Below are 16,148 nucleotides of genomic sequence, written 5' to 3'. Positions count from 1 at the left end.
ACTGTATGAGAATCAAGAGAACAATGCCTGGGAAAGCACTTTGTGAAACTAGGAGGTGCTATATAAAAGTAACAACTAATAATAACTGTGGTTATACTTGTCAGTATCAATGTCCACCTTTGTCTCTACTTTTATTTCAAACCATTTACAAGGAGCTTTTTAGACCAAAGCACCTCATTTGGCTCTCATGGAGTAAAGGAGTAAAGGATCTGATACCTTTTTCATAACCGCCTTTTATTAAATATCAACAACATAGGTGCCTGGACATGTCATTTTGGCAACACCAGAGGCTAGTTCAGATTAATTATTATGTGTCTCATCAATGATTGAATAATCATTAAGGTGACTCAAACATCAATCAGCCAACCAAACAAAAGAGTCTGACTCTCTGAGCGGTCCTTCTATTTCATCCAGAGAACAAAGGTTGGAATCCTACAGAAACCATAGATACAAAATCCTGAGAAAATACGCTAAACCAAAAAGCCATTCTATGTATTGGTTGTAGGTAATTATGCAAAAATCAGACAAGAGAATACTTTAGAGAAGAATTTCATCTATCCAGAAAAAAAAATCTGAACTAAAATATAAATTATAAATCCAAAACAATGCCTAGAGTCTCTGGAATTCTACTTATTTTTCCAATATATCTACTAGAACATTGAGGACATAGATCCACGTTACTATATCTATATGTCTGTATTGTGTCTGTATCTATATATCTCTCTAGATAGAGAGGGAGATAGATTTCTTTAATGGGGCTGCATTCCTCTGCGTGTTCCTCCCCTCCTTAGGAATCAAAAACATCTCAAAAAAATATTTTCAGGAAATATATATAAAAACTAATACAATGTTGCAGGTGGTCATATGTGTGTGTGTACTAATACAGTTAACTAATTTAAACAATGATTTCCGGTGAATCCAGGAAAGAGCTTAGAGATGTGCTTTGTGAAAAGTTTAATATATGTGTTGAAAGATAGGAGGTTATGGTTCAGATTACGCTGAGTGAAAGCTTGGGCTGTTCGGAATGCTGAGTTCCAGAGACAAAAGCTTTTAGTTCTAACTGCATTTCTGGAGAGGAGGGTGGCAGGTTGTTCACCACTTCCATTAAGGAACAACTACGTATTTTAGCGGTGCCTTTCTCTCACGAAATGCAATATAGAGTAAGGGCAAAAAAAAAAAAAAAAAAAAAAAAGCAAAGGAGGAAATTTGTTATTGATTTTCATTTCTTCTGCGAAATTACATGAAAGCTCAATGGCTTGTAGCAGTATCTCAGTCAATAAGGCTCCATTTGAGACCACCTTGAAGTTCAATTCTCTCCCAGTCCCTTTAAACTTCCTCTAGTGTCAGATTCTTTTGTATTTAATTGTCTTTGGTGCTGAGATACTAGGAAGCTTTTTATCCATAACACCACAGAGAGGATTTTGCTAAAAGCAAAACTGTGAAGTATTCCCAGACAACTAAGTTCCACTCCTCCTTTTTGGTTAAAAATCAACATTGCTAAAAACCAAATCTGAAAAGCCAAGGAAAAAAGAGATGAAGAAGGTAAATAATAGGATTCCTTATTGCAAAGTGATTTTTTTCAGCATAAGGGTAGGAGTAGGAGAGAGTCATTTATGTCAGACTCACCATTATGTGTGTGCACATTTTGTTCATAATATTGCTAACATTTGTTGAACATTTACTGCGTGTTAGATAGTGTGCTAAGTCTTTATATGGTTTCTGTTCTGCAGGGAAGCAATAAGTCGCCTGTGTGAAGCTGTCTCTGGGGCAAATGGAGCCGTTAAAAAGCGAAAGGTAAATATTGGTGTGGTTTCTCCTTGTTTTATGTTTCCCTAACTATGGGGAAGAGAATATCAAAATAGTTGTTAGTTCATTCTACTATATGAGCTAAGGTCCAGAATGGCCTTTATCAGTTGCATGATCAGAGATGCACTGAAAGTTGTTTTTATCTCTCAAGTTTTTCTGACTTGACTGACACTGTCCGAAATGGTGATGCCTGGGGTGACAGAATGAAGAAAGTACCTGGGTTTCAAGTAAAAAATTCTGGGTTCCAGGCCTGGGTGTTTACTCACCTTTGAGCATGGTATCTCATCTCTCTGAGACCCCATTTTTGTTCCTGTAAAGTTAAGTTGAACTGGATGACCAGTTTGGCATCTTCCAATTTTCAATACTTTATAATGTATCTATTCTTCATTTTAACATTTTAGAATTTTTAGATTCCTTAGCCTATTTTCAGATGGAAATGCGGGTGGTAGTAGAGATGAGATAATAACGCGTGAGTAGGAGATTTTCATGCTGAAAGAAAGCAAAAGATTTGATGTTACATAGGTTTAAATCCTGCCTCTGCCACCTACTATGTGATCTTGGACAAGTCACTTCACCTTTTGGATCATTGGTTTCCTCATCTGTAAAGTGGGAGAAAATAGCACTTACTTGATTGAGTTGTGTAGAATTAAATAAAATGATGTCTACACAGTGTTTGGGCGTACATTAGGCTTTCAACTCTAATGGTAGATAGAATTATTGCCAACCCAGAACATTTAGTTGTTTTGGAATGTCCAAAGGAGAGGTGCAAAGTTTCTTAAGATATCTATATAAATCATAGAATTGTAGATTGTTTAAGAGAGAAGGAATGTTTAGAGATTTTCCAGTCCAACCCTCCCATTTTGCCAGATACTAAACTGTCTCAGAGGAGAGATTTGCCTTGAGTCACTAGGATGATGAAGTTTAGAGCCAACTACAGAAGCCAGGTCTTCGTATTTCCAGCTTAGTGCTTTATTTCCACACCCGCCTGCCTCATTCTTTATTATTCTTCACTAGTTTGCATAGGGCCGAACCCAGTGTCATCCAGAGTGATTCAGATGAGCCACATGGCATGGGAAACACTAAGTGTTAGTAAGTGGACTTTGAATTCTATTAGAGTTCCCTATTACTAGTTACTTTGACAAAACCCATGGCCCCAAAGTAGCCTCTGGCCTCCTCCTGCCTCTCATAACCTCTGCAAATAGGATACTTTTTGTTGTTGTTGCATGATCCCAACAAATAGCCTCAATCATTTAAGACTTTCTCATTTCAGAAATGGGGAGTCTACTCCCCAAAACAAAATAAAACAAAACAAACGGGGCTATCATGTTTCCAGAAAGTACACATGGAAAGAAAAAAAAAATCTTGAGTTAATTTCCTTTGATAGCTAGCACTTACTGCATACTTACTACATGCCAGGGACTGTTCTATGCACTATGTTTTTATACTCTTTTTCCTCCTAATTTAAAACATTTGGTAAAATATGTGTAACATAAAATTTACCATTTTAACCATTTTTTTAAATTTTTTTTTTTAACATTTATTTATTTTTGAGACAGAGAGAGACAGAGCATGAACGGGGGAGGGTCAGAGAGAGAGAGGGAGACACAGAATCTGAAACAGGCTCCAGGCTCTCAGCTGTCAGCACAGAGCCCGATGCGGGGCTCGAACTCATGGACCGCGAGATCGTGACCTGAGCCGAAGTCGGACGCTTAACCGACTGAGCCACCCAGGCGCCCTTAACCATTTTTAAATATACAGCTCAGTGATATTACATACATTCACATTGTTGAACAACCATCACCCCTATCCATCCCCATAACTCTTTCCATTTTGTAGAACTGAAACTCTATATACATTAAACAATGACTTCCTAGTCCCCATTTCTTCAGCCCTGACAGCCACCGTTCTACTTTCCATCTCTATGATGTTAACTACTCTAAGTACCTCCTATAAGTGGACTCATACATATTTGTCTTTTTGTGACTGGATTATTTTCACTTCACATAATGTCCTCAGGATTCATCCATACTATAGCATGTGTCAGAATTCCCTCCCTTTGTAAGGCTGAATAATATTCCATTGTGCGTGTGTACCACATTTTGCTTATCCATTCATTTGTTGATGGATACTTAAGTTTTTTCCATGTTTTAGCTATTGTGAATAACACTGTTATGAATATGGATATACCAATACCTGTTCAAGTCCCTGCTTTAAGTTCTTTTGGGTGTATAACAAGAAGTAGAATGCTAGGTCATATGGTAATTTTATTTTTAATTTTTTGAGGAACTGGGAACTGCCATACTGTTTTCCAAAGCAATTGTACTCTTGTACATTCCTACCAATAGTGCACAAGGATTTCAATTTCTCCACATTCTAACACTTGTTATTTTCTGTTATTGTTGTTGTTTACTAGTTATAGGTTTATCTAGATTTTCTATTTCTCCATGATTGAGTCTTAATTGCTTTAATGTTTCTAGGAATTTGTCCATTTCATCTAGGGAATCCACTTTGTTGATATGCAGTTGTTCATAATACTCTCTTATAATCCTTTTTGTTTCTATTGAATTGGTAGTTGCATCCCCACCCCACTTTTGCTCCTGATTTTAGTGATGTGAATCTTCTTTCTTTTTTTCTTAGCCCATATATATAAAAGGTTGGTCAATTTTGTTGAACTTTTTGAAGAACTAACTTTTGGTTTCATTGATTTTCTCTATTTTCTAGTCTCTGTGCCATTGATCTCTGCTCTAATCTTTATTATTTCCTTTATTCTGCTAACTTTGGGTTTAATTTGTTCTTTTTTTGAATTCCTTAAGTTGTAAAGTTAGGTTCTTGATTTGGCATCTTCTTTTTTAATGTAAGTGTTTATAGTTATATATTATGCTCCCCCAAAGCATCACTCTCACTGTGTCCCATATATTTGATATGAATGTTTTTTGTACTTTTATAAATTATCACAAAAAAATCCAGCAACTTTTTCTTTTTTTAGACTTCTGGTTTTCAAAAGGACTGGGGAGTTCAGCTAGCCCAAACTCTCACAGGAATTCCTTTTATATAAAGCAGGCCCTACTCCCAACACTTGGGGAGAAGGGAATATATGAGAAAAGTTCTGAGGGCTCAGATTTCACTGCTTACTAAAGAATTTGCTGCATTCCAATTTTTTTAATGTTTTCATCAAAATAAAGCATTCCGGGGCGCCTGGGTGGCTCAGTCGGTTAAGCGTCCGACTTCAGCTCAGGTCACGATCTCGCGGTCCGTGAGTTCGAGCCCCGCGTTGGGCTCTGGGCTGATGGCTCAGAGCCTGGAGCCTGCTTCCGATTCTGTGTCTCCCTCTCTCTCTGCCCCTCCCCCGTTCATGCTCTGTCTCTCTCTGTCTCAAAAATAAATAAACGTTAAAAAAAAATTAAAAAAAAAAATAAAGCATTCCATCTCATTTGACTTGTGTAAAGTATAATAGGAAGAGTGTGTGTTTTGACCTATTTTTAACACTTAAAAAATTAATATTCTCCTGTAACAAAATCCTTAACTCTGAGTATTGTTTTGCTATTTTTAAAGCCTCCAGTTAAGTTCCTATCAACAGTTCTTGGCAAAAGTAATCTTCAGTTTTCGGGAATGAATATTAAACTGACCATCTCAACATGCAGCCTCACGTTGATGAATATTGACAACCAACAGGTAAGATCATGAATGTCATTTATAGCTTAACGTATCATCTATTTTTCTAGAAGAACCTGGGCATGATAAAGAAAATAAAGTTTCAGACAAAGTGTGCTTAAAATTTAGTTAAGGCACAAGGGGAAAAAATCTGCCAAAGATTTGTGAATAACAATAATTAGAACAACAGTATTACAAACTCATCACTGCATTTAACTGCTTGTGTACTTGCCTCAACTTAATTGGCTTTGTAATAGGAACTAAGGTGCAAATAACTGGTAAATACCATTTGGCAACTCATATTCTTGAGTCAGTTATTACTCTCCACCCGTGCTCCCCAAAGGGAAAGCAATTCCATTATCAGAACTAACAGACTGTGTGTTGGATGGGGGTGCAAATGAAGGACAGAGGGGAAGGGTGATGTTAGGGTTAATATTCTAGCTAACTGAAATTTAAGCATAAAACATTTTCTTCCAACTCTTAAGCTTGAGGTGCTTTGTAAAATATTATTACATAAACACAGTTTCTTCTTCTTTGATGATGTGTGATGCCATGGTGTGCCTGAGTTCTCATTGTGAACCTTATTTCTCAAAGAACAGCATTGCTGAAGCAAATATAAAAGATATACAGGCATTGGGCTAAATGTGTTCCTTAAACTAGGGTACTCTTGACTTGCTTTTTATGTTTTAAACTAAATTCCTCATATCAGATTATTTATGGGTGTTAGAGTCTAATTTTTCTTGGTTTAATATGTAGTGATTCGAGGTTCTTAGTATTTAAGGTTTTACTGTATGGAATACTGTTGAACAGGGACTCATGGAAGGTTTAATGTGTAGTTGGCTCTCGGGCTTTGAGGTTACATATAGGTTGAAATCATGGCTTCGCCACTAATGAGCAAGTTATGCTACCACTCAATTTTCTTCCTTAGTGAAATGAGATTATAGTACCTATTCATAGTTTCTGAGCGGATGGATTTAGCAATAGTATATGTGTCACTGGATTATATACAGGATTAAGTAAAACCATTGATGTAAATCACTTAGCACAGAGCCAGTCACCCAGTACCTATTATTATTTACTCAAACATTTTTCCTATTTCCTTGAGACATTTTCATAAAGTCAGTACTTAGCAGGGAAAGCATAAAACATAGAATCATAAAATTTTCAGTAACATGCATGTATAGTTATATACATTTTTTTCTCCAATGTTTTTGCCAAAAACTTGCAGTTTTGAGGTCTGCTTTATTTTCTAAATTCAAAAGCAGAATAAAATACATTGCTTGCACAGTAGTATAAACCACCACAGAAGAAAATACTTAATATAAAATAGTTCAAAATAGATTTCTGTCTCGTTGGGCCCTGATTGGTTATCTAAGAGAGGTGATACCATTGGTATAACGAGAGCAGAACATTTGAGGCTGTACTTGGAAGATGCAACAAATCTAGGTGGAAGGTGAAGCAATCGTTCAGTCTTTCGGATGTTTTGCCCTCAAGATACTTGTAGATGTAAATTTTAGTTTTACTTTTCACCCATGTGTGTGGTACCAGGAGTGCTTAATGCCTTTAGGTATGAGATCTCATTGAGTATAGAAGCACTTGAATTATCTCAGAATTTTGTAGGGGAGGAAGAGTAAGCAAATCTACAGCCATCCTGGTGACAGCCTTCTGTGCAGAACCTAATGAGCATTAAAAAAAAAAAAAAAAAAGTTCTATGGGGTGACTGAGGAATTAGGAATTTAGGAAGAATAGGGCTGTGGTGTGTGGTAGGTGGCTTAGTTTATTCTCATTTCTTTCTCTCTTTTACTACCCTTTTCCAGGCTACTGTAATTGGAAGGGGTATTGTCACATGCCCATAATCTTTCTGGCAGAATAGAAGTAGGGACAGGGCGCATGGGTGGCTTCCACTACCAGCAGTGACAGCAATGAGTGCCTCTGGAAGTGGGACATCTTTTCTGCACTGGTAGCAGGGAATGGGGTGGTGCTGAGCCCACTGCTGGAGTGGGGACTAAAGTTAGGATCTCATTGACCTTAGACCCAGGTCCTGATTTTTAAAAATAATTTTGAACTATTCTGCAGGCCTGGAGGAAACGCCCCCTTCATTCCTCCCTTGGTGGAGGGAGGGCATATAAAAAAAAGATGTGCCACTATAGATGCTTCAACTCAAGCTTTATAAATCCCATTAATAGGGCAACTAAACTGTTCAAGGGAGAAGGCAACAGAGAAGTGACCTTATAGATGTAGCAGGAAAAAATGATTAACTCAATCTTCCTTAAAGAAAGTTACCCTTTGAAGTTTTAAGATAAATACCAAGAAATACTAATGTCTCCCTTCCCCTCCCCCCAACTCCTAAGATATACTTTGGACTGAAAACATAAACAAGTTAAAGTTGATAGGTACATTCATAGATGGCAGAGCATTTATGGGTAGGATGGTTCACATTCATCTTCAGCCACTGAGAACAACTTCAAGAATATAACCATTCACTCCCAGAAAATGTCTTAAAGAACCTCAGAGGCAGAAAACAAAATTATATTAAACACATAATGCTTGCGATTTTTAAAACTTGCCATATTTGGGGATGGGAAATACATTTTGGAAAAGCAAGTTCTAGGGAGTTTTTCTATATTCCTTGTTTTAAAAATTCAAGCAACAGACTTCCTTGATATACTTCAATATGTTAAGGATGTAAGCAAAAATATCTGACTAGCTTCCACTCCCACTATTCTTTAGTCATTTCTACATTCCTACCACCAACTCTAACAGCTAGTGAAATTTTACTAAGAGTAATAAAGAGATAAAGAAGGTAAAACAGGCAGAAAATGGAGATATCCTTTAGTCTCCATGAGGAGAGGGAACTTCAAATATAGGGAGGCCAGGCAGACAATGCTAACTGTGCAGGTACAAGAAAAACAGTGGTGCAAGCATAATGATATATGGTGAGTGCCACTTGGCCTCCATGTTGGGGAGACGATACTGGGAAACATGGCAACAGAATATCTTCCGATTAGAATGGGGAGTTGGATGCTTTATCCCACATAACTATTGGTCAAGGGCTACCAGATCTTCAACTTTTGGGGGGAAAAAAGATGGAAATCTTAGGAGTTTTGTTGCTCTATCAGGATTATGAGATGTTGGTCTTTAATGAAGAATTGCAATTTTAAGCATGAGCCAAACACAGTAAGTCTGTGTCCTTAGGCCAGCCAAATGCGACAGTCTGATCTAAGCAAACATTTATAATGTAACACTATATAATAATATATGGATAGATCCAGAAAACTCCCCCCCAAATCACCCTATATACTCATAAGCTTTTTAAAGTTCTCTCTACCCATTCCACATCCCCACCCACTCCCCTGTTCGCAAAATCAGGACCAGAATCGCTATAGAACTCCTTTTTTAGTTCCCCTTTAGCCAAGATTTGAACCAGCTAGGCTGTTTCCAGTACGTGTTAATGCTTAAAAGACGTAAAAAGTGGTTTTACACTTCTAAAAGGGGTTTCTTTAGTAAATACAAACAAGTACTAATTTCAGTGCTCTCAGATTACTGCCTGTTTTTCCAAGACCAAGGAACCAACCATCAGAAGTCAGTTGTGGAGTCCAGGTCTTTATCCTGTAAATGAGCCTTCAGGTCCAACAGGTAGCAGTTTTCTTTTCCTTCTTCTTGCTCCCTCCTTAGTCTCAGAGAGGAACCTAATCACAGATTTCCTAATCACACTTCCTGGTATGAAGACCAGTTTTTTATTTCCTGACATCTTTATCTGGAGGTAAATGCAATTGGTCAGTGCTCCTTGTGTACTGGCATCCTTCTCCCCCCCCCCCCCGGCCCCCCCCCATCAAATTCAGTTAATTCACATCATACAAGCAATTATCTATCCAGATGCATCTAACTGCAGCTACAAGCCTTTTGAAAACGTAATGAAAGTGAGTCATGAGAGAGGCAGATGAAGAGGGTTAAGTGCTAACATCTCACCTCCTGTTTGTTTCCCCATGTATCTATCTATCCTTCTCCTCACTAAGCCTAGTGTTTATAACCCTCAGTCCATTTTTTTTTTACAGAAAAGAACCCACTCCCTAAAAGGTGACTATAACATAAATAAGGTTGAGTTGTGCTGTTGTATTGGATGTGTCCTTTACTGCCATAATGTCTTATTGATCTTAAGACCTACTGATGTACTGTTTATTGGGCACAACTGACACAATTTTTAGTCTTATGCAACTTCAGAACCTCAATAACCACAGCAGTATGTTCGTTAATACGACAGGTTTTCTCAGGCTAGCAAATTCTCTTATAGGAATTTACAAAGTTTAATATCCACAAATTAACTTATAAGTCAGGTATTTGAAGCTGGAACACTTTCTCATATAGTGGTTAAATTTAAATCATAAAGTGGTTTCGGTAATAAAATAAAATAGCATAATACGATAAAAAGTAGGATTTCAATAAAGTATGTGAACAATACTATTGGCCAAACAAACAAAATACACAGAACAAGAAATTTTATTATCTCGAATGCTGGTGCATAACCAATAATAAGCTTCATTAGAGGAGGAGACAGAGGGAAACTTCAGATACTGATGAGGATTTCTGGGCAGGTTTAAAACCTTTAAAGATTGAGGGTATAATTGTTCAGTCTTTTTTTAGATGCAGGGCTTTCCTTTTACTTGGCATGTTCCCTTTGACAGTTCTTATGTTATGAAGTTCAACCAAAGTCTTTCACCTGTAAAGTTAAATGAAAAACAGAGAGCGAGTAAAACAATTTCTCTAGTATAAGAGTGTTAGAAATAGTTTTGTTTTCTTTGTTCTTTCACGTATTTTTTAATATCTAAATTTGAAATTTTACTATGGATATTTTTGAGTTTTAAAAATGGTTAAGACAATAAATTTTCTGGAATTATGGATCATACTAGCTTTATAAATCATCGAGATACATGTACAATCAAAATTTCAGATGCTCTTGAAAACACATTTTGAGATATAGCACACCTGATACATATTTCTTTTTGGGTTTGCTTATCCTTTTCGGATACTGAAGAACACCCAATTTATTTTACACTAAAAAAAATGTAGCCTTTGATAATTGGCTTGGATAGACCATAAAGTGGAATCTTTAGAGTTCTCTCAGTGGGTTTTCAGTCCAAATAACTCAGACATCTTGTGTCCTAAACTGGATGTATTAGTTACTTTTTCTCATGTAATTAATATCATTGGGCTCTTGTATTGGCAGTTTGTCTTGACATTAACTTACTCTCGCAAAACCATCCCTTACAGTGAAATATGAAAGATATTTTCCCCAATGCAAGGAAAATAATCTGGATCAATAACAAAGTCAAAGCCACAGGTGTTTCAGGAAGGTTCTTGAAAACAGATTTCCACAGTCCTAAAATGCCTTTTCTTCTTTAACAATTTTTTCTTTTTCATAACTGTGCAGTCACTGCCCTATTCTATTCTGCAAAACAACGACAAAAATCTTTTTTTGAAGATTAAGTTTTTCATTGGCACGGTACTATCTGGAATGAACCCAAAAGGCAGTGGAATGTTGGGTCTCTCCTCAACTTTTCCTCCTCTTTTAACAGCATTTAATTACTCTCTATCAATAATCTCATCACAGCCGAGTTCTTCGGTCAGACGATTGACAACCATAAGTGAAAAAAGCTCTTCGATAAAAGCCAACTGATCAAACGGGGTCTTCTCATAATGCATTTGAAACCCGCCATCCAGGGCTGCTTCCCTTGCTCTGGATGTTCTCAGAAACATCTTGTTGGCTTCTTCAAGGGCCGCTGATACTCTGTAGCCCGCACCACTCAGCTGCTCCTCTTCCGGATAATCGTAGTCGTCCTCCCAGTCATCAAATTCCTCGCCCTCGTCCTCGCTCTCGAAGTCAGGGCCCGCGATCAGGCCTGGCTGCTCCCCAGGGCTGGGCCGGTTAGCAAGGCCTCGTTCCCCCTGCGGCTCCGCCATTGGCTGGGCCGCCTCCTCCTCCATTGGGCCTTCCTCCTCGAGCTGTGGCTGGGCCCCGTTGCGGGAGGCGTTCGGGGATGGCTCCCGGCTCCCGCTGCCTACCTCCATCTGCGGAAGGTCACCCTCGCCAAGCATCACATCCATCTGCAGGTCATTGCTCTCTTCATACAGCTCGGACAGCTCGTTCATTTCCGACATTGTACAAGCTGCTCAACCTCTCGAAAGGTGTTTTTGCAAGATCGGAGCTACGCGGCCGAGGGGTTGTGCGCGTGCGCAAACGCCGTGCGCCTGCGTGACCCTGTGCGTGTGCGCGACCCCCAAACACCGCCTCCCGTTTGGCGTCCCCCTCGCGGGGGAGGTCCCCGCTCTTCGGAACCGTGGTGTTGGTTTCGGTACTTTGGAACTCCGTTAGTAGACTCTACGTTTAGCGAGTTACGTAATCTCCGCTTTCCCTAACTGTTCTGCGCATTATGATGCTGTAAACTTGAAAATCCGTAACGTGGCTTCTGTAACTATGCTTAGTGCTCTTCCTACCCCTTCGCCCTTCGGTTCTCTCCTGCTCCTTTTCCTCCCGCCCCAGGCAATAGCATCTGCTCCAACTACCTTTGGTCTCTGCGCTCATGACTTCTAAATCCCCACCTCCAAATCACAGTGTTCTCAACATACTGACAACTGATCCATTCATTCAGCCCTTCTGCTTTCCCCATTAAAAAAAAAAAAAAAAAAAAAAAAAAAAAAAAAAAAAAAAAAAAAAAAGTTAAATTCGCAAATAAGCATATTATCTATCTTTTTAAAAAGATAGTATACTGAAGGACTTGGTTCCATTTATTTTCGCAGGAGGTTAACTTTCCACCATAATCAGTTTGGTGTGTATTCTTTAAATTCTTTTCCTCTGCATTTATATGGACCTTTATGTCCTCGTGGAAAAATCTTGTGTGTGTATGGGGTTTTTTGTGTTTTTTTTTTTTTTGCAAGTCTTACCTAACTCTTCAAGCTACAAAAAGCACCTCAGCAATGACTTGAAGATTTAGCTTTGTTAGTATACATAGATGAGTCTTTTTTTCCGTAGCATTCCGTTTGTATAGCTATTCTATAGTTGACCTAACCATACACAAGTAATTTCCGATTTTTTGATATAAACTATGGGTAATGTTTCTATGTGCCAATGTTTCTACAGAATAAATAACCTAGGAGTGGAAAGGCGGAATTGTAGAGCATGCATACTTTAGTTTTAATACATACTGTCAAACTGCTCTCCAAGATTGCTGTACAGATTTCAGCTCTCATCAGCAGTGTTTGAGAATATCCTTGCCACACACTGTTTTGTTGAGCAATTTTATCAGTTTAATGATACCTTGTTTTATTTTCCATAGCCTTGATTTCTTAGAGATTGATTATTTTTCAACATGTTTATTGAACATTTGTGTTACTTATGAAAATTAACTGGCCTTATTTTTGGTTTATTTTTTTTTCTTACTGGTTTGTAGGAATTTCTTATAAACTATATGAATACTTTGTTTTACATGTTGCAAATACATTCTCCTTCCCTGTTGTTATTTGTCCGGTTTCAGGTGTCTCTTCTCCTATAAAAGTTTTAAAATGAGTTTTCATGTAAACCCTTCAAATTGAAGGGTTTTTTTTTCCTGTATATCTTTTTTTTTTATTAAGTTGGATTTTCCTATTTCAAAGATCACAAGCATGATCTTTTATTTTTCTTCAATGTTTGCATACATTTTGTTAAAATTTTTTTTAATGTTTATTTTTGAGAGAGAGAGAGAAAGACAGAGACAGCGTGTGAGCAGGGGAGTTGCAGAAAGAGAGGGAGACACAGAATCTGAAGCAGGCTCCAGGCTGTGAGCTGTCAGTACAGAGCCAAATGCGGGGCTCAAACCCACAAATTGTGAGATCATGACCTGAGATGAAGTCAGAGGCTTAACGGACTGATAAACCCAGGCACCCATGCATAGGTTTTTTGTGGATAAAACATTTATTTATCTAAGTACGATAAGCACAGGATTCATTTATATATTTTTTTACACATATACAGCTAATTCAGCCAACTTCACTGATTTAATCACTGTCCTTTGTTGGTTGTTTGGTGCCACATTTATCATAGATTAAAAGAAAACAAATGTGTGAGTTTGTTTTAGACTTTGTATTCAAACGAATTTCTACAGTGTTACAATATATGTCTTGCTGATAAGAAAAATCTTGTGTCTTTGTTCTTTAAAAGATTGCCTTAACTCTTCTTGCACATTTGTTCTTCCATGTGAATTTTGGAAGTAGCTTGAAAAGTTACCCGAATAATATAGGTGGAATTTTTATTTGAGTTGCATGGAATTTACAGATTAATTTGGGGGAGAATTGACATTTTTACAATATTGTCTTCTCATCCATAAAAGTAATATATATCTTTCTGCTTGTTTGTGTCTTATTTATACCCTTCAGTGAAGTTTTCCAAAAAGGCTTATGTGATTCTTACTATTTTATACTCAGGTACTATCATAAAATGTACCCCTTACTCCAATACAGTGTCTAGTTGGCTATTGCTGGTATGTGGGAAAGACGTTGATGTTTGTATATTGATTTATTTTTAGTAATCACTTTTAGCTGAAATCTAAACACAGAAAACACAAATACAGAAAAGTGCACAAATCTTAAGTGTGCAGCTTGGTTATCACAAAATGGACATATTTGTGTAACTGTTACCCAGATCGAGAAACACGATTTTTAGGATTCCAGAAAACCATTTGCTTTCTCTTTCTTTGCCCTACGAGCACCACCGTTCTGATTTCAAACAGAATAAAATATTTTTGCCTGTTTTTTGAACTTTATATAAATTAAACCATGTAGTATATATTCTTTGTGTGTGTGTGTGGCTTCTTTTACCCAAGAAATATGTTTTGTTTTGTGTGTGTGTGTGTGTGTGTGTGTGTGTTTGCTACACAGTAGTCCATTGTTTAAATATCACAGTGATCATCATTGGGATTGATTCCAGTTTGGACCTATTACAAACAGGGCAGTAATTATCTTTCTTGGGAAGGTTTTTGGTGCTTGTATTTACGCAATTCTGTGGATCTACATCTAAGAATAGAATTGCTGGCTATCTTATATAAGAGTATCTTATACTCTTGTATACATTATGTTAAACATTTCTCAAGACAGGCTTAGCCAATTGGTGCACAGTTGGTATTTTAATGAACCTTCAAAGCAGTATGACAAATACTTCTCTGTCAGTTGGTCATTACTCTGTGATTTCCAAATAAGCAAGCCTAAAATCTCAAGAGGCAAAATCTCAAAAGAGGTGGTCTTCTCAGCTAACTAATGCAGTTCACTTGGATAGTCTACATCATATTGAAATTCTTAATGTTAGTGCTTTAGTGTGCTTTTGGTGATGAATGACTGAAACCCAATTCAAACCAACATATATAAAATTAAATAAATAAAATAGAAAAAATGCATAAAAACTAAAGAGAGGGGGGAAATGTATTGGTTGAAGTGATGAAACAAATATTACCACCAGATTTTTTTTTTTTTTTAAACTCTCAGCTCTGATACTCTCCAGAGGGAAAACTTTGTTTTTCCATCAGGCTTTTCCCACATGGCAGCAAAAGATGAATCCCAGAAGCTTTGGACTTAAACTAATGGCATGGTCCTTAATGGCAGAGAAAGATGCATTCTTTCCTATTATCTGTCTCAGTTCCTCCCCATGATATTGATTGGCTCTGCTGTATCCAGAGGAATGGTGTTTTCTGATGGCCTAGGCCTGGATCCTGTGTCCAGCCATAAGGAAGGGGCTGGTGAGACGGGCTTGTCACACCTACTTGAACCTTATGAGATTATTATAGAATGTGGATAGGTAATTTCCAAAGGGATGCTGAACAGGCAAAGACAAAACATACAAATGTACGACCATTACTGTTAGATTGTATGTAACTAGGCATTTAACTTGTAGCATCATACATGTTTAATTTGTTTATGTTTTACAGATTATTGCAAATCATCATATGCAGTCTATTTCATTTGCCTCTGGAGGGGATCCTGTAAGTATAGATTTATAAAAGTCCTTTTTATAAGAGTTAAAAGAACTTCCATGTAAAGCATGTTAGCCATTACATGTCTTTTCCAGTGTTTTATTACAATTTGTGAATAGCTATGTGCATTCAAAAATTTGACTTTGGTAAAATAGTTTCCATTACTTATTTTTAAAATGTTTGGATTAGCAAATGAGCTAATAATTTTCCATTGTGTTGTTAGTCATGGAGTTATCATCCGAGACTGTTCTTGTAGGTAACATCTAAGTCATGGAAATCAAGGATGTCATACATGTGTTACCAGTCCTCCCTCAGCACTCTTCTTCACACAGAGTTCCAGGCAGCTCCTATTAGGCAGTTGGACTTGGAAATAGGGGAAGCCTGTTTGCCACTCTGGCTGCCAACTGAGGCAACTATGTCCAATCTAAAGTGAGCAGCCAGGTTTGCAGAAATTCACAGAGGGAACACACAGCTGGTGGGAGAGAACTGCAGTTCCTTCCTCCCTAGAGGCCACGTGGTGCTCGTTTCCCACGAATTGTGTGAGACGGAGCAAGTGCTCTGTCTCCAAGCCTTCTTTACAGAGTGGAGGGTCATTCCCTGACTCCCTACCACATCACTTCTGAACCGGAGTGGAAGAAGAGAGGCATTGAAGTTAGGAAGCCTGAGACTGACCAAGAAACAAATCTGTTTGAACTGAGG

The 16,148-nt window shown here is 37.7% G+C and overlaps 2 protein-coding genes across 3 annotated transcripts in view; one reads left to right on the top strand and one right to left on the bottom strand.

Annotated features, from left to right (window-relative positions):
- Positions 1-16,148, top strand: part of SHC4 (SHC adaptor protein 4) — a 129,901-nt gene that overhangs the window by 69,379 nt on the left and 44,374 nt on the right. The window contains exons 3-5 of the mRNA XM_049613605.1: positions 1,731-1,794; positions 5,359-5,478; positions 15,405-15,458. Of these exons, the coding sequence (XP_049469562.1) occupies positions 1,731-1,794; positions 5,359-5,478; positions 15,405-15,458 (238 nt within the window). The remainder of the gene's footprint in view (positions 1-1,730; positions 1,795-5,358; positions 5,479-15,404; positions 15,459-16,148) is intronic.
- On the bottom strand, positions 9,937-11,809 carry EID1 (EP300 interacting inhibitor of differentiation 1). Of its 2 annotated transcripts, none has more exons than XR_007453817.1 (2): positions 11,518-11,604; positions 9,937-10,174 (listed from the first exon to the last, which is right to left on the bottom strand). XR_007453817.1 is itself a non-coding variant. In XM_049613606.1 (2 exons), the coding sequence occupies exon 1, from the start codon at positions 11,611-11,613 to the stop codon at positions 11,038-11,040; it is 576 nt and encodes a 191-aa protein (XP_049469563.1). In that variant the 5' UTR covers positions 11,614-11,809; the 3' UTR covers positions 9,937-10,174; positions 10,703-11,037. The 2 variants fall into 2 exon arrangements, 1 of the variants encoding a protein (XP_049469563.1); XM_049613606.1 differs by having other exon boundaries at positions 10,703-11,809.

Source organism: Panthera uncia, assembly GCF_023721935.1.
Source record: "Panthera uncia isolate 11264 chromosome B3 unlocalized genomic scaffold, Puncia_PCG_1.0 HiC_scaffold_1, whole genome shotgun sequence".
NCBI lineage: Eukaryota > Metazoa > Chordata > Mammalia > Carnivora > Felidae > Panthera > Panthera uncia.
Note: the sequence above shows the minus strand (reverse complement) of the source record. Positions and strands in the feature narration are given on the sequence as shown.

Coding starts and splice junctions, on each gene's coding strand:
- EID1 (XM_049613606.1), bottom strand. CDS start 11,613: ATGTCGGAAATGAACGAGCTGTCCGAGCTGTATGAAGAGAGCAATGAC.